The 26199-nt window shown below is 38.1% G+C and overlaps 1 protein-coding gene across 10 annotated transcripts in view; it reads left to right on the forward strand.

Moving 5' to 3' along the window:
• The window catches only part of INTU (inturned planar cell polarity protein), a 97383-nt gene extending 74261 nt beyond the window's left edge, over window positions 1–23122 (forward strand). For 7 of the 10 annotated variants that reach the window (XM_024356292.3, XM_024356291.3, XM_024356293.3 and 4 more), the window contains 7 exons: window positions 910–972; window positions 2269–2490; window positions 3165–3647; window positions 5250–5347; window positions 7270–7459; window positions 10306–10463; window positions 12697–13146. In XM_024356292.3, the coding sequence (XP_024212060.1) occupies window positions 910–972; window positions 2269–2490; window positions 3165–3647; window positions 5250–5347; window positions 7270–7459; window positions 10306–10463; window positions 12697–12808 (1326 nt within the window). In that variant the 3' untranslated portion in view covers window positions 12809–13146. Of the gene's footprint in view, window positions 1–909; window positions 973–2268; window positions 2491–3164; window positions 3648–5249; window positions 5348–7269; window positions 7460–10305; window positions 10464–12696 lie in introns of all 10 variants that reach the window. The other 3 variants (XM_024356294.3, XM_063809839.1, XM_024356289.3) reach the window with 2 other exon arrangements.
• The last annotated feature ends 3077 nt before the right edge of the window (window positions 23123–26199 follow it).

Consider the following 26199-nt stretch of genomic DNA (forward strand, 5'->3'; position numbering starts at 1 on the left):
AAAAGTAATAGCTGTGTACGGGGTGAAGCTCCAGGCATGGTTATTAAAAGCAAATACCTTCGCTTATCCCTTTCTCTCACTTCCATCCCCAGGTGTAACTGCTCTTATGGATTGGAATGTATCCTTCCAGACCTTTTTCCATATACATACATTCCCACACACAAACCAACACACATGTATATAGTTGGTGGGGATGCTATTTTTAACAAAAATCAGATGATAACGTATATTTTGTTCTGCAGCTTGCCTTCTTTGCTGAGCAGTGTATCCTAAAACCTTTTATGCCTGCTTATATAGATCAATCATATTTTTTAACATATGTATGATATTCTGTGGTATATCTAGTTTTGCTGGCCATTCCTCCATTGTTGAATTTCATGTTATCCTAATTTTTCCATATTACAAATAATCCAACTGTTAACTTTTTATATAAAAATCGTGATTCCACTGCTTGAGTATTCCTGTAGATTTCTAGAAGTAGAATTACTCAGAGGGTATATATACTTAATTTTTTTTACATACCACTCAGTTGCTTGCAAATAGGTTGCATCAATTAGTGCTTTCAAAAATAGCTTATGGTAATATTGGATACTGTAGATGATGTAGAGTAAAAGTTTTTTGTCCTAAAAGAATGTGTTGTAAGAAATCCCTCATAGAGTGACAGATTTTATGTTCTTAATGTCTCTAATCAAACGTCTTAAAAGAATGAAAAATAAGGTTGTTCTCAGTGAAGTAAACATATGCATATTGTATCTCATCCTAATACTCTGGTATATTGATTTCTAAAGATGGCACTATGAAAAGTTTAGTTACTAAAGAATATAATTTTCATTTTAACTATTATAGCTTAATTGGAATTTTTATCACAAAAAATAAAAATATAAAATCCACTATGAATTTTTCCCCCAGTCCGAGGATTACTATGACATGAGGCGGCTGTATACAATTTTGGGGTCTTCTCTATTTTACAAGGTAAGTTGAAGCTTGAAGTCTAAACGTCCAGCTGCTGTATAAACAGAACTAAATTTTCAAAACTTTTACAAACATGAAAAATACATTTATCTCTTTTCTTTCAAATGTAGGTACCATAAGATTAAGATCTTTCTTATTTTAGAGACAGGGTCTTGCTCTGCCACCTAGGCTGGAGTACGGGGTACAATCATAGCTCACTGCAACCTCCAATTTCTGGGCTTAAGCAATTCCCAAGCTCAAACAATCCTCCTGCCTTGGCCTCCCAAAGTACTGGGATTACAGGCGTGAGCCACCATGCCTGACCAGATTAAGACCTTAAAACAAGATTTGCATCTACATACTTGTAAATATAATAAATATTTATGGTTTCATTGCATTCTAAAGCATGTATAAAGTATTTACAAATGCGCACAGGAGAAGCAATACTCAAAGAACCAAGTTTGTAAGAGAGAAGACTAATATTTTTCTGGATTTCCTTTTGAAAGAGTGTATTTTTTATCCTGTGTTGAAAAGTCAGCTGGGCATGGTGGCTCACACCTGTAATCCCATCACTTTGGGGGGCCAAGGCAGGCAGAACACCAGAGGTCAGGAGTTCGAGATCAGCCTGTCTAACATGGTGAAACCCCATCTCTACTAAAAATACAAAAAAAAATTATCTGGGTATGGTGGTGTGTGCCTGTAATCCCAGCTACTCAGGAGGCTGAGGCAGGAGAATGGTGTGAACCCGGGAAGCAGAAGCTGCAGTGAGCTGAGTTCGTGCCACTGCACTCCAGCCTGGGTGACAGAGACTCTGTCTCAAAAAAAAAAAAATAGTAACCTACATCTTTTAAATAAATCTTATATAACATTTAGTTCATGTCCATGTAAAGCAAAGCATCAAATGAATTTAAGTCCTTTTATTTTTAAAAAAGGATTTTTAAACACAATATAAAACACATCTAACAAGCAATAGGGAAGGGTGCACAGTGAAAAGTCTCTGTCATGACCCCTGCTTCTTGACTTTCCATTCTCAGAATTCAGTTCTTTTCTAGTTTTTTCAAATACTGAAGCTATGCTGTGCAGAAGGGATCTTGCTCTGTGCTGAAGTCTACCTGTCGGTACACCTTAAGTTATCATTTAAGCTCTACTTTGACCTCAAGAAAAGAAACATTTACTTTTACTATATCTTCATTTACCCCATTTGAAACTAGAATATTCTAAACCAACGGAAGAAGTGTCTATGAAACTCTTAGAAATATTATGGGACTATTGCTTTATATCACTGGTAGACTTTTGCTCTTTGTGGTTAAATTCAAGGGTTATTTGATATGCAGTCATTTGCCCAAGGATGATCTTATTGATATTGCCGTATACTGTCGCCACTATTGCCTGCTGCCTTTAGCAGCAAAACAAAGAATTGGTCAGTTGATAATATGGAGAGAAGTGTTTCCTCAGCATCACCTCCGACCTTTGGCAGACTCAAGCACTGAAGTCTTTCCGGAACCTGAAGGAAGATATTTTTTGCTAGTTGTTGGCTTGGTAAGTTTACCTCAGCTTCTTTCTTAGGATTTTTCTTCTTTTCTTTTATTTTTTTCTTTTAGGCAGGGGTTGAGGGATGCAGCGGTAGGTAGGTATCTATTGACTGTCTAAATAAATACACAAACATGCTCATGTAAAATTATTCGTATGTCTAATATCAGTATTCAAGGAAATGTTACATGCCCCCTTATTCCTTTTCTTTTGCATCCATTTAATACTCATGGACAAATATTAATAAAATCTAAGAAAATATTTTAGCAGGTTTTTAAAGTCTTTTGTTCCCCTTTCTATAGTGGTTTTATCCATTGGCTTGTTTTGGGAGATAGAGGGAGACATGAAAATAATATAGAATCAGAAACAGAATAAATATGCAATTGTAGATGAAAGGACTTCCAGTAACTGAGGCTGTTGACAGCTATCTTAGGGAATTCTGTGTCTCAAAAGAAGTGGTTTGATGGTATATCAAGATAAGGCAATGTAAGATTGTTTTCAACTGGGATCAAGAAGCATTAATAATAACCAAAAAGGAAAGATGACAGAGGAATTTTTAATAATCATCACATGATTATGCCATATGCCTCTATGTCTTCGATATTTATAAGTTTATACATGCACATTTTATGTAAATATTTTCATGGTAGCTAAACCTACATTTGTAATTTTTTTCCCTATAGAAACATTATATGCTATGTGTACTATTAGAAGCTGGAGGTTGCGCATCCAAAGCTATTGGGAGTCCTGGACCAGACTGTGTATATGTGGATCAAGTCAAAACAACTCTTCACCAGCTGGATGGAGTAGATTCTCGCATAGATGAACGGCTAGCATCTTCTCCAGTCCCCTGTTTGTCTTGTGCTGACTGGTTCCTTACTGGATCACGTGAAAAAACAGATAGCTTGACCACTTCGCCTATTCTCAGTAGGCTACAAGGTACTTCCAAAGTAGCAACTTCTCCAACATGCAGAAGAACGCTTTTTGGTGACTATTCCTTAAAGACATGCAAGCCTAGTCCTTCCTGTAGTAGTGGAGTATCTGACAATGGTTGTGAAGGTGGAGAAGATGATGGCTTTAGCCCCCATACTACACCGGATGCAGTACGGAAGCAAAGAGAATCTCAGGGCTCTGATGGTTTAGAAGAAAGTGGGACCTTGCTTAAGGTGTGTGCTTATTCAAGTGTGTACGTTCTGGGAGCTAAGTTGTCTCTCCAGTCCTTGTTTTATAATTGCAAGACATTTTTTTTAGTGGCATACCATTCTTCATTTGACATGGTGGTTATTTCAGTCACTGCTGGCAAACCAATGATTTTGAACCAAAAAGAAAAAGAAATATCAGGCCAGGTGTGGCAGATTGCTAGAGGCCAGGAGTTCAAGACCAGCCTGGCCAATGTGGCAAAACCCAGTCTAATAAAATTACAAAAAAATTACCAGGCATGTTGGTGCACACCTGTGATCCCAGATGCATCGGGAGGCTGAGGCACAAGAATTGCTTAAACCCAGGAGGCAGAGGTTGTAATGAGCCGAGATTGTGCCACTGCATGATTTGTCACTCCAGCCTGGGTGACAGAGTGAGACTCTGTCTCAAAAAAAAAAAAAAAAAAAAAGAGAGAAATATCAAGTAATAAGATAAGAGCCCCTTGACATTCATATCTGTTTAACAGTATTTAGAAATAGGAAAGCTTTCATCTCAATTTCCGTGTTCATCTCTTCCCTATTTGCAATGACAACAGAGAGCATCCAAGCTGTGGGGCCTGTTGGGGGCTGATCTGACTAAATAGCCAATGAAATATTCAGCAAAGAGAATCAGAACCCTAAATGTGTGTGTGTGTGTGTGTGTGTGTGTGTGTGTGTGTGTGTGTCTGTGTGTATTATCCTATTTTTATAGATTTTAAAATCTGAACCTTTGTAACACTTAAAGATTTAAAAGTTGACTCTAAAGAGGATGTTCATTTTTCAGATCATTTTTCCTAATTTTTTCCCATGAAAATACCATAAAATATCCAAATGATTATCAAAACATTCACCCTGGGAGGCTTTGTACTTACTCTAGTGATGCTGTTGTCTTTCAAAACATTTTTGAAACTTGTCATTTGGGTGGATGGAGGTGACACCAGATGAGGAGTCTGAGAAGGAGCACAAATAAAATATGAAATGCTAGTAGCATGGCATAAATAACCAGGTGCAATCTCCTCATACCAAACAGTAGAATACTTTTGGACCCCTAAGTGGGGTGTATTTGGAAGTACTTACATCAGTACCATACCTATTATCACAGTCGATGGAATTGGTAGGAAATAGTCTAAAAAGATTTGGACAGATTAAAGAATTACCAAGCCATGAATAGCTCCTAAGAGAAATTGAGTTAACCTTTAAGATTCAGCCATTCAACAAATGTTGATTGAATACCTACTAAGTGCCAAGGGCCATACTACACAAAGGAGATACAGAGATGAATAAGACACAGCCCCTGACTTTGAGGAGTGCAGAGTCTAGGGAGGGGAGACAAGTATGCATACATACAAATTTGGTAATGGCTCTGGTAGGAGGTTTTCAGGGAACACCATCATGCCCTCCCAGGACATGACCCTGGGATCCCTGTCAGCCATGGATAAGCCAAGAGGTACAAGTTAGCATCAAAAATATTTAAAGGAAGCATTGCAAATGGTAAGTAGTTCCCTCAGAAGGATGTTTAATTTTTAAATTGTTTCTGCTATATGATTCCATTCTTAGATATAAACTGATCTACTTAACTATATTTTTCAGGTCACTAAAAAGAAGTCTTCTCTTCCAAATCCATTTCATTTGGGAAACTTGAAAAAGGACCTTCCAGAAAAAGAATTAGAAATATATAACACAGTGAAGTAAGAAACTTTCTTATTCTTGTTCACTTAAACTCAGGAAGTTTTACAGTGAGAAAGTACAATTTTATAACATGTATTTTACTCAACAAATGTAATTCTGATATATCTTACATATTAAAGGTAATATCTGTGGTATTTATTTAATATTTCATTACACATTTAGGAAAATGACCATATTAGTATTATGAAAGAGAAAAACACACAAAGTAATATTTCAAAATGTGAAAGTCTCCCTTTATCTCTCCACAGGTAACCTCCCTTTTGTATATTTAATATAATTTTTAAATTAGAGTTTACTATTTTTTAGAGTGTTTGGTGGATGCAGTGGTGTGCTGTCCAGTTACACCTTAGCTCAGGGTATTCCTTCCCAACACTTGAGAATGGTGGCTGCTAATGCCTCACAGGTCCCCTAGCCTTGTCACTCCCCTAGCCGTGTCCTACACGGAAACTTGTTGACTCAGCTAAGGTTACATTCCTCCCTGGGAGGAGCCCATTTCTAATGACTAATAAATAAGTGAGTACAAAGGCTTGGCCCCTTGCCTAAATTGAAGACAACTCTGAAAGGCCAGCCAAGCTTCAGAGTACACAGTGGTATCGGCATTAGTATTTAATGCCTCCAAATATGAATGTTTAATTTTTTGATAGTTAAACATGATTTTAAGACAAATAAATTGGAACCAAACCTTTTATGGAACCCAAAAGTACCTTCACAAAACTCTAGTCTTCCATTTAACAAAAACTATTGCTCTGAAATTTTATTAACTCCATATCAGAATTTTAAAAATATGTATGTTGTGTTGGCATTGTCTCTAGTAAAAGGAGACTCTTTTTTCAAGTTCAATGGTTTAAACATAAATTCACATGTGGTGTAAATCATAGGCTCTCCTATTTTAAAAGGTGCCAAAGATGTGTGTTTATTCTCATTATTGACATGCAAAGATGTTTTTATATGATGTAGTTCATTTTAAAAGCATGATATAGGCCGGGCGCGGTGGCTCACGCCTGTAATCCTAGCACTTTGGGAGGCCGAGACGGGCGGATCACGAGGTCAGGAGATCGAGACCATCTTGGCTAACACGGTGAAACCCCGTTTCTACTAAAAATACAAAAAATTAGCCAGGCGTGTTGGCGGGCGCCTGTAGTCCCAGCTACTTGGGAGGCTGAGGCAGGAGAATGGCGTGAACCCGGGAGGCGGAGCTTGCAGTGAGCCGAGATCGCGCCACTGCACTCCAACCTGGGAAGACAGAGCAAGACTCTGTCTCAAAAAAAAAAAAAAAAAAAAAAAGCATGATATAAAACAGGATGTAATATATTATCCTAACCTTTTATGCACCTATCTTTGTAAAATACAATATATATAATATATTGAAAATAATATATAAAACATCTCATTCAGTAACTAAGTCCTACCCATTCTGCATTCCAGTAGTTCTTGAGGAACATCAGTTTGACTATCATGGTAAAATACTTTAATGCTACTAACTTAAATGTATTTAATTTGTTGGAAGGTATTTTTATATGTGGTCTACCCTAGACTGATATCTTGTTTATGGCTTATAGCTATCTGGGCCAGACACGAGCTGAATTATTTAATACCAACCATGGAAAAAGAGACAGTTAGCCAATTTGGGTTGTTTAGCAAAGGAATGATTAAGTTACTTGCAAATGAATTGAGGTTTACTTATCCTTGCATAACATGTAGTATTTGCCTCCATTAAGGGAATTAATAACCCTAGCTTGTACTTCAGTTACGGATGAAGAGGGAATTAAATGTTTAGCCCAGTTTCCCTTCCCTAATTATACTACTAATATTATATTGTAGATAAAAGCTTATAAGAAGTCTACTAAATTCAAAATGAACCAATATTTTAAAATTTACTAAAATTTCTTTTTTCTTCTCTTTGATTTTTTTTCTTTTTAAGACTGACATCTGGTCCTGAGAACACACTTTTCCACTATGTTGCCTTAGAAACAGTGCAAGGAATCTTTATTACTCCTACCCTTGAAGAGGTGGCACAGCTAAGTGGCTCTATCCACCCTCAGCTAATAAAGAATTTCCATCAGTGTTGTCTTTCCATTCGTGCAGTTTTCCAACAGACATTGGTGGAAGAGGTAGGGCACTGCTATAAATACAGTTTTCTGCCAGTTTAATTTCCAGATCTCTAAGCATTCTGTTATCTAATCAATATGCCCAGCATTGTTTTCATTTCATTAAGTTTTTTTAAATAGTCACTCAATCTAACGTGGGTGCCAAAACAATTATAGTCACAGTACTTCAAGGTTTTATTTTATACTGAATTTGATGTCTTGGGTTACTTTTCAGGATATGGTAGACCTGTGTTTTCTACAGCAAAGCAAAATACAGTCGTTTGTAATGTAAATTAACCTTCCATATTTGATATCTGTGACTCAACCATTACTTGAGTAATAATATCTACCAATTGGTTCCTAAAATAACTGATAATTCTTTGAGTATTTAGCCAATAGTGTAAGGTATTTTGGAATATAATGGATTAAGGCAGGGGTCCCCAACCCCCCTGGGCCACATACCAGTAGCTCTCTGTGGCCTATTAGGAACCAGGCTGCACAGCAGGAGGTGAGTGGCGGGCCAGGGAGCCTTACTGCCTGAGCTCTGCTTCCTATCAAATCAGCAGCACATACGAGTGCAAACCCTATTATTGTGAACTGTGCATGTGAGGGATCTAGGCTGTGCACTTCTTATGAGAATCTAATGCCTGATGATCTGAGGTAGAACAGTTTCATCTTGAAACCATCCCTCCCCCAGAAATTGGTCTCCAATGCCAGAAAGGTTGGGGACCGCTGGGTTAAGGTACAGCTATAGACAGAAGACTAATGCAAATTTTTTGGCATTTGGTTGGTTGATTGCTTGCTTGCTTTTCTATCCAGGATGAAGTTTCATTGAATGTTGTTATCTGTTGAATAAATAATAATGCTGTATACAATTACAATATCAGATTATTTAAATGGCAGGAAAAGATAGGTGTTGATTTCTTGAAAAGGATAAAACGTACAGAGGTTTACTTGTGACGTTATACAGCCAAAAAACCTCTCTGAAAATGGTTGTAATGTATATAGCAATACATGTGTTAGGGATGCCAAATTTGTGAAGAACTTGGGTTTAAAAGTGGAAGAACATTGGACAAGGAATAAGGAATCCTGGACTGAGCCTCACCTCCTATTTCCTTAGCTATGAAGCAAGTGGGCTGAATTACATCATCTCTCCAGGTTCATTCAGCAGTAAAATTCTATGTCTTATAGGATTTTTTTTTGAGTCCTCAGAAATTGTTATTCTGTAAAAATACTGTGTTTGACCCTATATTCCTGTATGCTTTGGGTTCTTATGCTCCTATTTCCCTTTTTAACATTAACTGATAAATGTTATAAAGGAATATTTCATTTACTTGATAATATTTAGTAATATAAATTAGTTTTCCCCATCTTATTTAAACATTGAGGTACCTACTCTGCACCAGACACTATTCTAGGAACGTGGGATACAACAGTGGACAAAACAAAGTCCCTTCCTTCATGAAGCCTATTTTCTAATTAGAAATTAGTATGCTGAGAAGAATTAGTATGCTGAGAAGAATTAGAAAATAGTATGCTGAGAAGAATCAGTGTCAAGCAAAATAATAAAACATGGTAAGGATTAGAGGTGGGAGTGACTATTTTGAAAGGTCTCTCTGATCATGTCAAGTGATACTTGAACAGAGACCTGAATGAAGTGAGGGAGCAAGCCATGTGGCTCTCTGGGGACAGAGCTTCCAACAAGGGGAACAGCAAATGCAAAGCTGCAGAGCATTACCGCCTGAGGTCTGCCTCCTGTCAGGTCAGCTGCGGCATTAGGTTCTCATAGGAGTGCAAACCCTACTGTGAACTGTCCATGCAAGGGATCTAGGTTGCCCACTTCTTATGAGACTCTAATGCCTGATGATCTGAGGTGGAACAGTTTCATCCTGAAACCATCCCCTAGGGGCTGGGAGAGTACTGGAGCAGACTGAGTGAGAAGAAAGTGGAAGAAGAGATCACAAAGGTAGCAGGGCCAGCTTATGCATGGCCGGATAGACTATGATAAGGACTTTGGGCTTTGTTCTGAAAGAGATGATACATTCTTGAACAGTTCTGCCCAAATAAGGGACATGATCCGTAATTTTTTTAAAGGATCACTCAGGCTACTGTGGGTAGAACAGGAAACAGAATAACAAGGGTGGAGGCAGGGACCAGTTAGGAGGCTTTCAAAATTCTCAAAGCAAGAAATGATTATGGCTTCTGGACTCTGGATATATTTTGGAGGGCAAACCAAAAAGATCTGTTGATGGATTAGATAAAAGCTAGGAAGGAAAGAAAAGGATCAAGGATCACTCCACTGTTTGGCCTGAAACTTATAAGAAGTCTTTATAGTCCAAATGAGTCATTGTTTTGCTAATGCTTTAATCAGTATGAAATTTAGAGATTATGGGTCAAAGGAAGACAAAATACTGTTTTAAATATATATTTTTTCAATTTATTACAGAATTATCTGTTCATTTAGAACACATTTATTAAGCACCTACTATGAACCAGGCACTGCTGGTTTTAAAACACACAAAGAAGATTGCATATTGTCTCTTCCCTGGGGAAAAAAGCTTATAATTTTCTGTCTTCCACTGTGGAAGACAGATCTATAAACTGCTAATATAATATAATATACATACTAATAATATAGGCCTGTGAACAAAGTGTTCCCTAGAAAAGTCAAGGGACACTTTATCCATGAAGTCTCCTTTAGGATATGGTATTTAAGTATTGAGGAAGAGTAGAAATTTTCCTGCAGATAAGAAGAATGTCATTGCAGGCACTGAAGTATTTGGATCAGCCAATTCAGATTACTCTGTGAAAACATTTTAAAGTAACACTGGTAATACCAGTTAATACTAACAATACCTATTAATTTACAGAAAAAGAAAGGACTAAATAGTGGAGACCATTCAGATTCTGCAAAGTCGGTGTCTTCTCTTAACCCTGTTAAAGAACATGGTGTGTTGTTTGAATGTTCACCTGGAAACTGGACTGATCAGAAAAAAGCACCACCAGTTATGGCTTACTGGGTAGTAGGGTAAGTGAGAAAAAAAAGTATTTGAAAGTAAAGTGTTAGAAAAGTGAAAGAAAAGTGGTAAAGGAGATTAACATTTTAAAATGTAAGCATGGAATTTTTTATCTAGCTATACTATTTTAATATATTTTATTTTATTTGCTAAGTATCTCCTTTAAATCCCTCCCAAGTATTTTTCTATTGAAAATTATCTTATAAAATTAAATTTCAGTAATACATTGAAAGAATAATTCCAGTTTTTCTCTTCTTCCCTTTTTCCCCTGCTTCCTTCATTTTCCCCCTCTCTCGTTTCTTTCCCTCTTACCATCCTCTCCCTTTTCTTCCCTTCTCCTCTCTCTGGCCCCTGCCACAAGACCATGCCCAGTCAGGACCCTGCCCACCTTTGTTTCCATCTCCTGTCTCCTTCCTCTTCCATCCACTGTGCACCAGCTGCACGAGCACCAATCAAATCTTGTTTCTGTTGTTCCTTCTGCATGGGATATTCTATCCCTTGACCTTTGCACTTCTGGATCCTTGATATTCAGACCAGTGCTAACAGGTCATCTTGTCAGAGACGATCCATTATCTCTTTCCCTCATCAAAGTGGCTACTCAGTTATTCTCTATATGACTCTTTTATTGTTTATTTTCTTGTCCTTCTCCACCCCCCACCCTCATTACAATATCAGCTTCATGAGGTCAGGAATTGTATCTGTCTTGTCCACCACTGGCACCTGCAACAGTACCTGGCACATAATATAGTCACTTGATAAATATGTGATGGCTGAGTAGGTGAGACTGTGCCTGGCAAAATGTGAAACTGGTGGTGGGTTGGGTGGGCAGTGGGCGGTATGGCAAACACAGAGACATAGTCATTGCCTCTAAGGGCCTTATATCTAGCAGAAGAATTATGAAATATGCTGAAATATCTATATATTTATATATCTATATTTATAGATATAGAGAGAAATCTTATATATATGTGTGTGTATACATATATGTAAAATGAATCTGATGATACAACCAAATACTATAGGAATTCTGAGGAGGGGGCAAAATCTAATGAACAAAGATGCGAACAGTGGAAATTATACAGCACAGCAGTGAACAGACTGGTTTGCCAGGATGGTAGAGGAATGGCATATACAAAGATTAAGTGAAAGATCAAGTTGGGAACCTAAGTTAGGACCACTGCAGAAGGTTATCTGAGTTGGAGTAGAGGTTGGTGGAGGAAAGGGCACAGAATTAGTTGGGAGTAGGGGTAGTGGACACATACCATGTAGTATTAAGCTGTATGACAGACACTTTACAGACATTATCCAAAGCAGAAATTCCCATGTGCTAGTCCATGGGATTTAGAATCACCTAAGTCACTTGTTAAAATCTGAGATGCCTGGGCCCCAGACCTACTAAATCAAAATCTGTGAGAGTGGGAATCTGTATTTTTAGTAAGCTCCTTTGTGATTATCCTTTGAACCAGGCTTGGGAACATCAGTGTAAGCTTAATTCCATGTAGTGTAATCAGAGTTGTACTGCTGGAAGATTAAACTGGGAGCGCCAATGGAATTATGTGCACATGAGAGATACTAGAAATGAGAAGACCAGTTAGGCACACATGTAGCTGTTCAGTCGAGTGTTAACTACGTTCATGACAATTGGAATAGAAAGAATCAAAAGATGTTGAATTTTGATAATGCAGATTTATGCAGAAGAGAAATTTAAGAAAATCAGGCAGAACTATCTCCAGTTTAAATAGATCAATTTGTATACATTAGTATTGATTAAATGGATTTCAATTTTAACTCTTTAAGAAAACCAAACAAAATTTCAATGTTAATTCCAATTCAGTTCTATTTGCCAAAAAAAGCTACCATATATTTAATGTTTTAATAAAAATTAAACATTAGAAAGTAAAGAGCAATAAAATATTTAATAACTATTGTGCCTATAATGCTAGTGCTATTGCCTTTATTATAATAACTAGATTTGCTATTTAAAAACTGAGTGGTATCATAATACATATTGATAAAATAGGATTATTACACTCTAGAGCAATAAAAACTAATTGACCTAAGGCATATATTATTTATTTAGAAATAAATCTAGCTGCTTTCTCCCTAGTATAGATTTAGATTCATGGATTTTAAATTTACTACTGATGCTTTCAGAAACAAAAATTAAATTAATTGGATGGTTAGAGTTTTTGTTGTTTGTTGTTGTTTTAATTTCTGAAATGAGTGTGTTCTTTTCTTCTGCAGGAGACTTTTTCTTCATCCAAAACCTCAAGAACTTTATGTCTGTTTTCATGACTCAGTCACAGAAATTGCCATTGAAATAGCTTTTAAATTGTTCTTTGGGTTAACCTTGTAGCCGTGCTTTCTTGATGCGTAGAAACATGTGCATGGAGGATCAAACACTGTCAGAATTGCTGAAATCAATACACAAAGAGATAAAGTTTAGCTTCTTTTTACTATTCAATATTGAACATAATATTGTTAAATATTGAGATGAAATGCTGTTGGATTTGATACATTAAATCTTAATGTAATATTGTAAGACTTTTGAGAATATACTTGATTAAAATGTGAAAGAAGGGATTGTTAACTTATTGCTATTTTGGTATATAATGTTAATTTATTGACTAGTTTGAAATAATGTGAAGTGTTTTTTATATCAGATTAATATAGGAAATGTTTATTCTTGAAAAATACTCAATTTGTTGTTTATTTTTCTCAAAATTCATACTGATATCTGATGAAATGATTATGAAATTGGGAGCAGGTGACCAGGTGCTGTAACTAAGTAGTGCTATGACCATGAGCAAGTTTTTGTACCTCTCTAAGCTCAGAGTTTTCATGTAAAATGAGATGATTGCATTGAGGTTTCAAAAATACCTCTTAAGTAAAATGTGCTTTTATTTTATTTTAGTTTTAGTTTTAGTTCTGGGGTACATGTGCAGGATGTGCAGGTTCGTTACATAGGTAAACATGTGCCATGGCGGCTTGCTCCACCTATCAACCCATCACCTAGGTATTAAGCCTAGCATGCATTAGCTATTTTTCCTAATACTCTCCCTACCCCCACAACAGGCCCTGGTGTGCATTGTTCCCCTCCCTTTGTCCATGTGTTCTCATGGTCAGCTCCCACTTATAAGTGAGAACCTACAGTGTTTGGTTTTCTGTTCCTGCATTAGTTTGCTGAGGATAATGGCTTCCAGCTTCATCCATGTCCCTGCAGAGGACATGATCTCATACCTTTTTGTGGCTGCATAGTATTCCATGGTGTATATGTACCACATTTTCTTTATCCAGTCTATTGCTGATGGGCATTTGGGTTGATTCCATGTCTTTGCTATTGTAAATAGTGCTTCAATGAACATATGTGTGCATATATATTTATAATTGAATGATTTATATTACTTTGGGTATAAACCCAGTAATGGGATTGCTGGGTCAAATGGCATTTCTGGTGCTAGATCTTTGAAGAATCACCACACTGTCTTCCACAATGGTTGAACTAATTCACATTCCCACCAACAGTGTAAAAGCGTTCCTATTTCCTCACAGCCTCGCCAGCATCTGTTATTTCTTGACTTTTTAATAATAGCCACTCTGACTGGTGTGAGATGATATCTCATTGTGGTTTTGATTTGCATTTCTCTAACAATCAGTGATATTGAGCTTTTTTTTCATATGTTTGTTGGCTGCATGAATGTCTTCTTTTGAGAAGTGTCTGTTCATGTCCTTTGCCCAGTTTTTAATGCGGTTCTATTTTTTCTTGTAACTTGGTTTGAGTTCCTTGTAGATCCTGGATATCAGATCATTGTTGGATGAATAGATTGCCAAAATTTTCTCCCACTCTGTAGGTTGCCTGTTCACTCTGATGATAGTTTCTTTTGCTGTGCAGAAGGTCTTTAATTTAACTAGATCCCATTTGTCAAGTTTTGCTTTTGTTGCAGTTGCTTTTGTGATTTCATCATGAAATCTTTGCCCATGCTCATGTCTTAAATGGTATTGCCTAGATTTTCTTCTAGGGATTTTATAGTTTTGGGCTTTACATTTAAGCCTTTATTCTATCTTAATTTTTTGTATAAGGTATGAGGAATGGGTCCAGTTTCTATTTTCTGCATATGGATAGCCAGTTCTCCCAGCACCATTTATTAAATAAGGAATCCTTTCCCCATTGCTTGTTTTTCTCAGGTTTGTTGAAGATCAGATGGTTGTAGATGTGCCATCTTATTTCTGAGTTCTCTATTCTATTCCATTGGTCTATGTGTCAGTTTTTGTACCAGTACCATGATGTTTTGGTTATTGTACCCTTACAGTACAGTTTGAAGTTTGGTAGTGTGATGCCTCCAGCTTTGATCTTTTGGCTTAGGATTGCCTTGGCTATACAGGCTCTTTTTTTGGTTCCATATAAATTTTAAAATAGTTTTTTCTAATTCTGTGAAGAATATCAATGGTAGTTTAATGGGAATAACATTGACTCTAAAAATTACTTTGGGCAGTATGGCTATTTTCATGATATTGATTCTTACTGTCTGTGAGCATGGAATATTTTTCCATTTGTTTGTGTCCTCTCTGGTTTCCTTGAGCAGTGGTTTGTAGTTCTCTTTGAAGAGGTCCTTCACTTCCCTTGTTAGCTGTATTCCTAGGTATTTTATTCTCTTTGAAGCAATTGTGAGTAGGAGTTCATTCATGATTTGGATCTCTGCTTGCCTGTTGTTGGTGTATAGGAATGCTGGTGACTTCTGCACAATGATTTTGTATCTTGAGACTTTGCTGAAGTTGCTTATCAGCTTAAGAAGCTTTTGGGCTGAAACAATGGGGTTTTCTAGATATAGGATAATGTCCTCTGCAAACAAAGACATTTTGACTTCCTCTCTTCCTCTTTGAATACCCTTTATTTCTTTCTCTTGCCTGATTGCCCTGGCCAGGACTTCCAATACTATGTTGAATAGTGGTGAGAGAGGTCATCCTTGTCTTGTGCTGGTTTTCAAGGGGAGTGCTTCCAGCTTTTGCCCATTCGGTATGATATTGGCTGTGAGTCTGTCATAAATGGCTCTTATTATTTTGAAGTATGTTCCTTCAATACCTAGTTTATTGAGAGTTTTTAACATGAAAGGATGTTGAATTTTATTGAAGGCGTTTTCTGCATCTATTGAGATAATCATGTGGTCTTTGTCTTTAGTTCTGTTTGTGTGATGAATTAAGTTTATTGATTTGCATATGTTGAACCAGCCTCACATCCCGGGAATGAAGCCAACTTGATCGTGGTGGATAAGCTTTTTGATGTGCTGCTGGATTCAGTTTGCCAGTGTTTTATTGAGAATTTTTACATTGATGTTCATCAGGGATATTGGTCTGAAGTTTTCTTTTTTTGTTGTATCTCTGCCAGGTTTTGATATCAGGATGATGCTGGCCTTATAGAATGAGTTAGGGAGGAGTCTCTCCTTTTCATTTGTTTGGAATAGTTTCAGAAGAAGTGGTATCAGCTTCTTTTTGTATTTCTGGCAGAATTCAGCTGTAGATCCATCTGGTCCTGGGCTTTTTTTGGTTGGTAGCCTATTAATTACTGCCTCAATTTCAGAACTTGTTATTGGTCTATTCAGTGATTCAGCCTCTTCCTGGTTCAGTCGTGGGAGGGTGTATGTGTCCAGGAATTTATCCATTTCTTCTAGATTTTCGAGTTTATTTGCACAGAGCTGTTATAGTATTGTCTGATGGTTGTTTATATTTCCATGGGATCAGTGGTAATATCCCCTTTATCATTTTTTATTGTGTCTATTTGATTCTTCTCTCTTTTCTTCTTTATTAGTCTAGCTAATAGTCTATTTTGTTAATATTTTCTAAAAAAAAAAAAAGCAGCCCCTGGATTCATTTATTTTTTGAAGGGTTTTTCATGTCTCTAGCTCCTTCATTTCCACTCTGATTTTGGTTACTTTTTGTCTTCTGCTGGCTTTTGGGTTTGTTTGCTCTTGGTTCACTAGTTCTTTTAGTTGTGATACTAGGGTGTCGATTTGAGATCTTTCTAGCTTTTTGATGTGGGCATTTAGTGCTATAAATTTCCCTCTTAACACTGCTTTAGCTATGCCCCAGAGATTCTGGTACATTGTCTCTTTGTTTTCATTGGTTTCAAAGAACTTCTTGATTTCTCTCTTAATTTCATTATTTACCCAGGAGTCATTCAGGAGCAGGTTGTTCAATTTCCACGTAGTTTTGTGGTTTTGAGTGACTTTCTTACTCTTGAGTTCCAATTTGATTGCGCTGTGATCTGAGAGACTGTTTGTTATTACTTCAGTTCTTTAGCATTTGCTGAGGAGTGCTTTACTTCTAATTGTGTGATCAATTTTAGAGTAAGTACCATGTGGCACTGAGAAGAATATATATTCTGTTGTTTGGGGGTGGAAAGATCTCTAGATATTTATCAGGTCCCACTTGATCCAGAGCTGAGGTCAAGTCCTGAATAACTTTGTTAATTTTCTGTCTCGATGATCTAATATTGACAGTGGGGTGTTAAAGTCTCCCACTATTATTGTGTGGAAATCTAAGTCTCTTTGTGGGTCTCTAAGAACTTGTTTTATGAATCTGAGTGCTCCTATATTAGGTGCATATATATTTAGGATAGTTAGCTCTTCTTGTTGAATTGACCCCTTTACCAGTATGTAATGCCTTTGTCTTTTTTTTTAATCTTTATTCGTTTAAAGTCTTTGTCAGAAACTAGGATTGCACCCTCTCCTTTTTCTGTTTTCCTTTTGCTTGGTAGATTTTCCTTCATCCTTTTATTTTGAGTCTATGTGTGTCCTTGCATGTGAGATGGGTCTCTTGAATACAGCACACTGATGGATTTTGACTCTATCCAGCTTGCCACTCTGCGTCTTTTATTTGGGGCATTTAGTGCATTTACATTTAAGGTTAATATTGTTATGTGTGAATTTTATCCTGACATCATGATGCTAGTTGATTATTTTGCAGACTTGTTTATGTTTTTGCTTCATAGTGTTACTGATCTGTGTATTTCAATGTGTTTTTTGTAGCGGCTGGTAACAGTTTTTCCTTTCCATATTGAGTGCTTTCTTCAGGAGCACTTGCAAGGCAGGCCTGGTGGTGACGAATTCCCTTAGCATTTGCTTGTCTGAAAAAGATTTTATTTCTCCTTCACTTATGAAGCTTAGTTCAGCCAGATATGAAATTCTAGGTTGGAAATTCTTTCCTTTAGAATGTTGAAAATTGGCCCCCAACCTCTTCCAGCTTATAAGGTTTCTGCTGAGAGGTCTGCTGTTAGTCTGATGGGCTTCCCTTTATAAGTGACCTGGCCTATCTCTCTGACTGCCCTTAACATTTTTTCCTTCATTTCAGTCTTGGAGAATCTAATGATTATGTGTCTTGGGGTTGATCTCATGGAGTATTGTATTGGGGTTCTCTGGATTTCCTGAATTTGAATGTTGGCCTGTCTTGCTAGGTTGGGGAAGTTTTCCTGGATGATATCCAGAAGTGTGTTTTCCAACTTGGTTCTATTCTTCTGTCTCTTTCAGGTATATCTGCCAGTCGTAGGTTCAGTCTTTTAACATAATCCCATAGTTCTCAGAGGTTTTGTTCATTCCTTTTCATTCTTTTTTCTCTAATCTTGTCTGCCTGCCTTATTTCAGCAAGATAGTCTTCAAACTCTGATATCCTTTCTTCCACTTAGTCTATTTGGCTATGGATACTTGTGTTTCCATTATAAAGTTCTCATGTTTTTCAGCTCCATCAGATCATTTACGTTCCTCTCCAAACTGGTTATTCTGCTTAACAGCTCCTATAATGTTTTATTATGGTTCTTAGCTTCTTTGCAGTGAGTTAGAACATATTCCCTTAGCTTGGTGAAGTTCGTTATTTCCCATCTTGGATGGATGATTGACATTCATCCATCTCAGCCTCAGCCCAGTTCTGTGCCCTTGCTAGAGACATGTTGCAATCTTTTGGAGGAGAAGAGGCACTCTGGCTTTCTGAGTTTTCCGTATCCTTGCATTCTTTCTCATCTTCATGGGTTTATCTACCTTTGATCTTTGAGGCTGCTGACTTTTGGATGAGGTTTTTGTGGTGTCTTTTTTGTTGATGTTGTTGCATTCTGTTTTTCTTTAGCAGTCAGGCCCCTCTTCTGCAGAGCTGCTGCAGTTTGCCTGGGGTCCACTCTAGTCCCTATTCGCCTGGGTCTCTCGTCTTCCAGGAGATATCACCAGTGGAGGCTGCAGACCAGCAAAGATGGCAGCCTGCTCCTTCCTCTGGGAGCTCTGTCCCAGAGGGGCACTGGCCTGATGCTAGCCGGAATGCTCCTGTATGAAGTGTCTGGAGACTCCTGTTGGGAGGTCTCAGTCAGAAGGAGCGGGGTCAGAGAACCACTTAAATAAGCAGTCTGTCTGCCCCTTGACAGGGTGGGTGTGCTACACTGGGGGGAATCCCCCTCATCTGGACTGCCTTGACTCTCCAGAGCCAGCAGGCAGAGAAGACTAAGATCACTGATCCATGATACTTCAGCCATCCTTCCTCCTAGGGGCTCCTCTCGGGGTTATCAGCGTTTTGTCCATAAACCCCTGGCTGGGGATGCTGAGATTCCCACAGGGAGGCCCTGTCCAGTGAAGAGGAATGAATCTGGGTTCCACCCCATCTCGCTGGCGCTAGCAGCAAGGGAAAGTGGCCAATTGAAGCCGCAGTGATGGCGGCCTCCCCTCCCTTCTCCCCCCTCTCCTTCCCCACTTCCAGAACTCAGTCGTCTTAGGCAGTTTCTAGCTGGTGGGGGAGGATTCCAAGCCAGTGGGTTTTAGCTTATAGAGTTCTGTGAGAGCAAGGCTGCTTGGCTCCCTGGCTTCAGCCCCCTCCCCATGAGAGTGGACAGATCTCCTGCCTCACGGGAGTTCCCAGAGCCGGAGTATGCAAATACTCCAGTGTCTCAGTGCCTGCTCAAAGCGGCTGCCCACCCAAGCAGAGATTTGTGCTTGGGACCCAAAGCTCTGGTAGCATTGGCTCAGGAGGGAACCTCCTGATCTACAAGTTGCAAGGATCTGTGGGAAAAGCCTGGTTTTCAGGGAGGGGAAGCAAAATCCTTCACCATCTCCCTTGGCTGGAGGAGGGAGTTCACTTTGCTGCGTGCAGTTCCTGGATGGGATCTTGCTCCACCCTGTTTGCTTGCTCTCCGTGGGTCATGCCAGCCACCTAGCAGTCCCAATAAGAGAACTTCGGTACCTCAACTGAAGATGCAGAGTTTACTCACAGTTTTCTTCCTTCTTGGTGGGAGCTGCAGAGCAGAGCTGCCTCTCTTTGACCATCTGGGCTCTCTGTTCTACTTTTTTTTTTTTTTTTTTTTTTTTTTGCCTCTTGCATGTTGGTCACCTCCTAAATTAGTAATGTCCAAGTACTTATTCCTTATCAGATACTTTTCATTAATTTAACTATCCTAGTACATACCTCACTGTGGGGAAAGGGGGAAAGATGAAAATTAAACTTACTTTTTATTTATTTCTCTTTAAGTTTCAGGTAAGCTCGATTTTGACTAGGATATATATATATGTGTGTGTGTATATATGTATTTTTTAAACTATTTGTCAACTTTATTTTTTTTTGTTTGTTTTTGTTAAAATACATTCAGCGGCTGGGCTTAGTGGCTCACGCCTGTAATCTCAACACTTTGGGAGGCTGAGGCAGGTGGATCACTTGAGTCCAGGAGTTCAAGACCAGCCTGAGCAACATAGCAAAAACTCCATCTCTACAAAAAACACCAAAATTAGCCGGGTGTGGTAGCACTCTCTTTTAACAGTCCCAGATACCTGGGAGGCTGAGGTGGGAAGATCACCTGAGCTCAGTCGGTTGAGGCTGCAGTGAGCTATGATCATGCCACTGCACTCTAGCCTGGGCAACACAGTGAGACCCTGTCTCAAAAAAAAAAAAAAAATCACATTCAAGTATATTTCACATGCATTTTATATAATTCATGAATTTCAGGAAAGCTGCATGTAAATCTTTTTTTAAAGCTAAATCATGTTAAAGACACTGAAAAAGTTAACTAAAATTCTATGGTGACTTCTTTTATAAAATACTAATTTTTGGCCGGGCACGGTGGTGGCTCACGCCTGTAATCCCAGCACTTTGGGAGGCCGAGGCAGGTGGATCATGAGGTCAGGAATTCGAGACCAGCCTGACCAACATGGTGAAACCCCATCTCTACTAAAAATACAAAAATTAGCTGGGCGTGGTGGTGTGCACCTGTAATCCTAGCTACCTAGGAGGCTGAGGCAGGAGAATCGCTTGAACCCAGGAAGCAGAGGTTGCAGTGAGCCAAGATCACACCACTGCACTTCTGCCTGTGGAACAGAATGAGACTCCGTCTCAAAAAAAAAAAAAAATACTAACTTTTATCTTAGAAATATAGATCATTATGCATTGGGTTTTTTCAAAGGGGGAACACTTTAGTGAACAATAGTTTACTTGACCTTTAGTTGGAAAAGAAAACTAATGGTGGAGAATTTTCTTTGGCTGGGAGAATTTGGTAGATTGAGAGAAAGGAAGAACATCAATACTGCATTTTTACTTGACATTTACCCTGTAGATCCTCCTAGAGGTTCGATGCCCCCAAGACATTCCAACACTGAGCTGTTTCTTCTCCAGGTCTTAAGCTTTGAATACAAGCTATACCAGCACATCTAAAATCGGTCTCTACATTTTTCCATCTTAAATATGAGCTGTCCAGCTTAGTCAAAACTAACTGCAAAACACTGGGTGTACCATTTGAGTCATTTGGTCTTAAAAGAAACACTATTATCACTGTGTCACGGTTTGAGAGATTTTCACTTAAGCATTTAAGTTGCAAACCACTACATATTTGTCCCATTAGTGACTAGTGGGCCTTAATTTTGGCATTCAAATTAGGGTAAAAAACCTTGGTTCTTGAAATGCTACAGAAAATAGCTTGAGGCCAGGCACAGTTGCTCACACCTGTAACTCCAGCACTTTGGAAGGCTGAGGCAGGCAGATCACTTGAGGTCAGGCGTTTGAGACCAGGCTGGTCAACATGGTGAAACCCTGTCTCTTCTAAAAATACTAAAAAAAAAAAAAAAAAAAAAAAAAAAATTAGCCGGGCATGGTGGCAGGTGCCTGAAGTCCCAGCTACTTGGGAGGCTGAGGCAGGAGAATCACTTGAACCCAGGAAGCAGAGGCTGCAGTGAGCCTAGCTCGTGCCACTGCCACTCCAGCCTGGGCAACAGAACAAGGCTCTGTTTAAAAAACAAAAAAGCTTGAAATACTCTCCCCTTAAGATCACAATATTGTCATATGCTACCATTTGACTCACAACTGCTGTCTTAGGACTGCTTATTTACATATATATGTATTAAGACACTTTGGTTAAAACAATTTATTAAATGTCTTAAATTTCTGGATATGTCCCTGAAAATACCATGAACTACTTCTAATACTGATAATTATGAATAAACGTAGCTGTTGATCACCTCAGGTTTTCATACAAACTGAACTAAGGTAGGGTTTTATCATAGGGGACTTTTTGTTTCATTTAATGAAATTTTGATGTGTTGAACTGCTTTCCTGGTGTCAGAGAAACATGAGACCATCGCTCAATAATGGAAATAAAAAGGCAGAGCAGACTACTGATCTTAATAAAAGGAAAATTATTTGCTGTATCGTAGATGTGCACTGTAATTTCCATGTTAAAGAGGCACTGTATTTTTAAGAAATAAAATCACACATCTTATTTTTTCATTTCTAAATGGATATTGAACTAAGCTCTGTAGGCAAACTTAGCTGCCTATTTTTCCAAATATGTTCAGAATCACATCTGAAACATCAAACTGATTATCAGACAATAAAGTGCCTGTTACTTTATTAAATAAAGGGGGACAGGATGACAGTGCAGATATCCTAGAAATATGCTTTAGAAGACATAGAAACGTTGTTAAATTGGATTTTATTAGTATCATGCAAATGTTCCCTTCCACCAACAACTATTAATGTGAAAAACTATATATAGCTAGCATTTTTTAAAATATTAAATACTGTCTCATTATCATATGTTTAGCCCCCCCAAAATTACATTTTAGACTCTTACTTTCTCTCCCTCTCCCCTTTCTTTAGCTCTTGTTTGTGTCTTGCCAGAGAAGTGTACCTAGTAACGGAATGTTTCTTATTTGTGCCAAGGGACTATTGATGATGCTGTATAATGGCAAGATAGCATTTTGTAATACCTGCTTTTTTATATTTCTAATACAAATGGGCAAAGCTGTGAAACCAATTTACTAGGTTTTTCTGCTTTGAACATAATTGTACGTGTTAATTCTCTCTAAACAGTGCCTGGCACATATTACATGCTATAAAAGTGTTAGCTACTACTGCTACCATTTATTATTATCATTATTAAATATCCATTGGTTGAAAACCAAGTAGTCAGCTAAATCATACCTGCTACTGTACAAAATGTTGGGGAAAAGCTGAGAAAAATCATTTATCAATAAACAGTTTTCAGAACAAGAATTTATACTTTGGATATTTTTAAATTATTAAATGTTATTGAAACTTTATGCACCAAAACTGTATGAAATAATTTAATTTTGCAGTTGTGTTTGTATATTCTATGTAATTAAAGCTACTTTTATACTATATTGATAGTTTTAAATAAAACTGGTTTGGAGGTTTGTTTGCAGTTGTATTGCCTTTTCATGCATTCATCCAACATGTGTTTATTGCATTTCTACCCTGTGCCAAGCGCTGATGTGGAGGCAGAGGCTATAGCAATGAATAAAACAGCTAAAAATTCCTGCCCTCATGGAGTTTATGTTCCAATGGGAGAGGCATACCACAGACAAGATAAATAAGTAAAATATGTAAATGCTAAGAGAAAAATTGTAAAGCAAGAGAAGGGGATGTAAGATGTGGCAGACAGGGTGACCAAGGAAAGGGATGCTGAGCTGACTGCAGACCTGAAGTGAGGAAACTAATCATGCTGATTTCTCCGGAGAGCAAAGTGAACAGAGCAAAGATCCAGAAACTCTGTACTTTTAATGTTAACATAAATCACTAGAATTTTTTTCCTTCCCTAATCAGTAAGTAAAATCAATGCAGTAAATTACTCAGTTTCAGCTCCGACCTATTGAAGAGCTGATTTAGTGCTTTTAATAAGGTTAAAAAGCTACTGGGCGCGGTGACTCACTACTGTAATCCCAGCACTTTGAAAGGCTGAGGCGGAAGAACTGCTTGAGTCCATGAGTTCAAGACAAGCTTGGGCTTGTCTTGATATGGAGACCCCATCTCCACAAAAAATTTTTTAAATTAGCTGGATATGGTGGTCTTTGCCTGTAGTCCTAGCTACTTGGGAGGCTGAGGTGGGAGAATTACGTGAGCCCAGGAGTTCAAGGCTTCAGTGTGCCATGATCTTGCCACTGCACTCCAGTCTGGGTGCAGAGTGAGACCCTGTCTCAACAAAAAGTTTTTTAAAAGGTTAACAAAGCTACATTTTTAAGTTGACACTTTCACTTTTGTCTGTCTTCTATCAATGAATGCATGTCAGAAATAAGCTTGATATCATAAAGGAATATGATGTAAACATTGTCAGCTATCAAGTCAAATGTTAGAGGAGGGTAGAAAGAGAAAGTTGCCCTGGGGAGCAGCAGAACACTTCCTTTCTGTCCTCAGAGATGGTTCCCTTACCTTTCTTGGATCTTAAAAAGACACTCTTACCTGTAGTGATTCCAGTAATTTCCCCCTTAAATTTCTCCGTATGTGCCTGCTAATGCTTCAAATTCCCTTGAAGGAGAATGAAACCTTTCATTTTTCAGATGTTTGCTAATAAAAAGCCAATTGTTTATTGAATTTACAATGAATTTGACAAAGGATTTTGAAGTCAATGCAATGGAAAGATTTTCAATTTTGTTTAAGCCTAAGAATTAATTAATTAATGCTTTAGACACATTAATCTGGCTGCTGCATGTGAAAGAGAGAAACAGAGATTCGAGTTGGAAACCCCAGTTAAGAGTTGAATAAGCCGGTCGGGCGTGGTGGCTCATGCCTGTAATGCCAGCACTTTGGGAGGCCGAGGCGGGTGGATCACTTGAGGTCAGGAGTTTGAGACCAGCCTGGCCAACATGGTGAAACCGTGTCTCCACTAAAAATACAAAACTTAGCTGGGTGTTGTGGTGGATGCCTGTAATCCCAGCCATTTGGGAGGCGGAGGCAGGAGAATTGCTTGAAACCCGGGTTTCAGTGAGCCAATATTGCACCACTGCATTCCAGCCTGGGCAACAGAGCGAGACTCTGTCTCAAAAAAAAACGTTGAATAAGCCACCATGGAAAGGAAGTAGCACCAAACATATGATATCAGTAGGACTTGCCAACTGATTTTATGTGAGGTAATCAAAATATTGACAACATTCCTGGTCTGGAATCCTTCTGACCTAAATGGTTTTTTACTAGTGACAAGTACTAGTAGAAGGGTTATAACACACTTAAGACAAAGGAAAAATTAGAACCTAACATTCAAAAAAAGCTAAAAACTCATCTCACATTTTATAGATGTGTTGTAAGGCTCTGCAGGTCCTACAGAGTAAGAGGTGATAAGATGGGATCTCCATTTATTTCAAACCACCAAACGAGCTGTAAAAAGGGATATATTAAATGCTACTATAGAAGGATCTCCACGATATATTAAGTGAAAAAAGTGAGGTGGAAGAAAAAGACAAATGTTATGTACAGGCTAGACGTACCTCTACTGAGTATTTTTGCCGAAAGAAGTCAAACCTGAATCTGCCAACCTCCTCTAAATGAGTTCTCAAAGTGCAGTTTAGAAAACCCCTCTGTGTCACGGAGACAGGAACACCATGAGGTCAAAGGTATTTTCTTAAATGATACTATTATTTGCCTTTTTCACTTTCATTCTGTCCTGAATAAACAGTGGAGTTTTCCAGTGGCTACATGTGTGATATCACAACAGACTGAATGCAAAAGCAGTAATGTGAATCTAGCTGTCTTTTATTAAATCAGACATTAGAGATTCAAAAATATAAAACAATACTATTTTTCTACTACATTTTTTATTTAAAAGTCATACTTATGCTATCCTGTAATGGATTTTTATTTTAAATGAATTAAATATTTTTAAATCGTGTTTTAATTTCTGAGTGGTAAATGCCAATATACATAATAAAAACGGAAGCTTCATTGTGTCTTCAATAATTTTTTTTAAGAGACAGGGTCCTGCTCTGTTGCCCAGGCTGGAGCACAGTGGTGAGATCATAACTCACTGCAGCCTACAACTCCAGGGCTCAAGCATTTCTCCTGTCTTAGCCTCCTAAGTAGCTATACTTAGGACTACAGGCTTGTGCAGCCACGCCCAGCTATTTTTTTTTTTTTGTAAAGGAGGGGTCTTACTATGTTGCCCAGGCTGGACTTGGCCCAAAGTTTTGGGATTACTGGTACCTGGCCTTCAATAATTTTTCAGAGTGAAAAAGAGGGGTCCTGCAATCGAAAAGTTTGTGAACTACTCTTCTAGATAGGTCATTGGCCCTCAACCCTAGAATTAGAATTACTTCAAACATTAGAATTACCTGGAGAATTTAAATACTGATGCCAGGCCTCACTTCTAGACGTTCTGATTTAATGTGCAGGGCCTAATCCCAAGCATCAATTTGAAAAACAAAACAAAACACCCCTCATCCCCTTGAATGTGCAGTCTGGATTGAGAACCACTGCTCTGGATATTATCAATTTAAATACAATATGAAAAAG

This window comes from Pan troglodytes, chromosome 3, assembly GCF_028858775.2.
Source record: "Pan troglodytes isolate AG18354 chromosome 3, NHGRI_mPanTro3-v2.0_pri, whole genome shotgun sequence".
Taxonomy (NCBI): Eukaryota; Metazoa; Chordata; class Mammalia; order Primates; family Hominidae; genus Pan; species Pan troglodytes.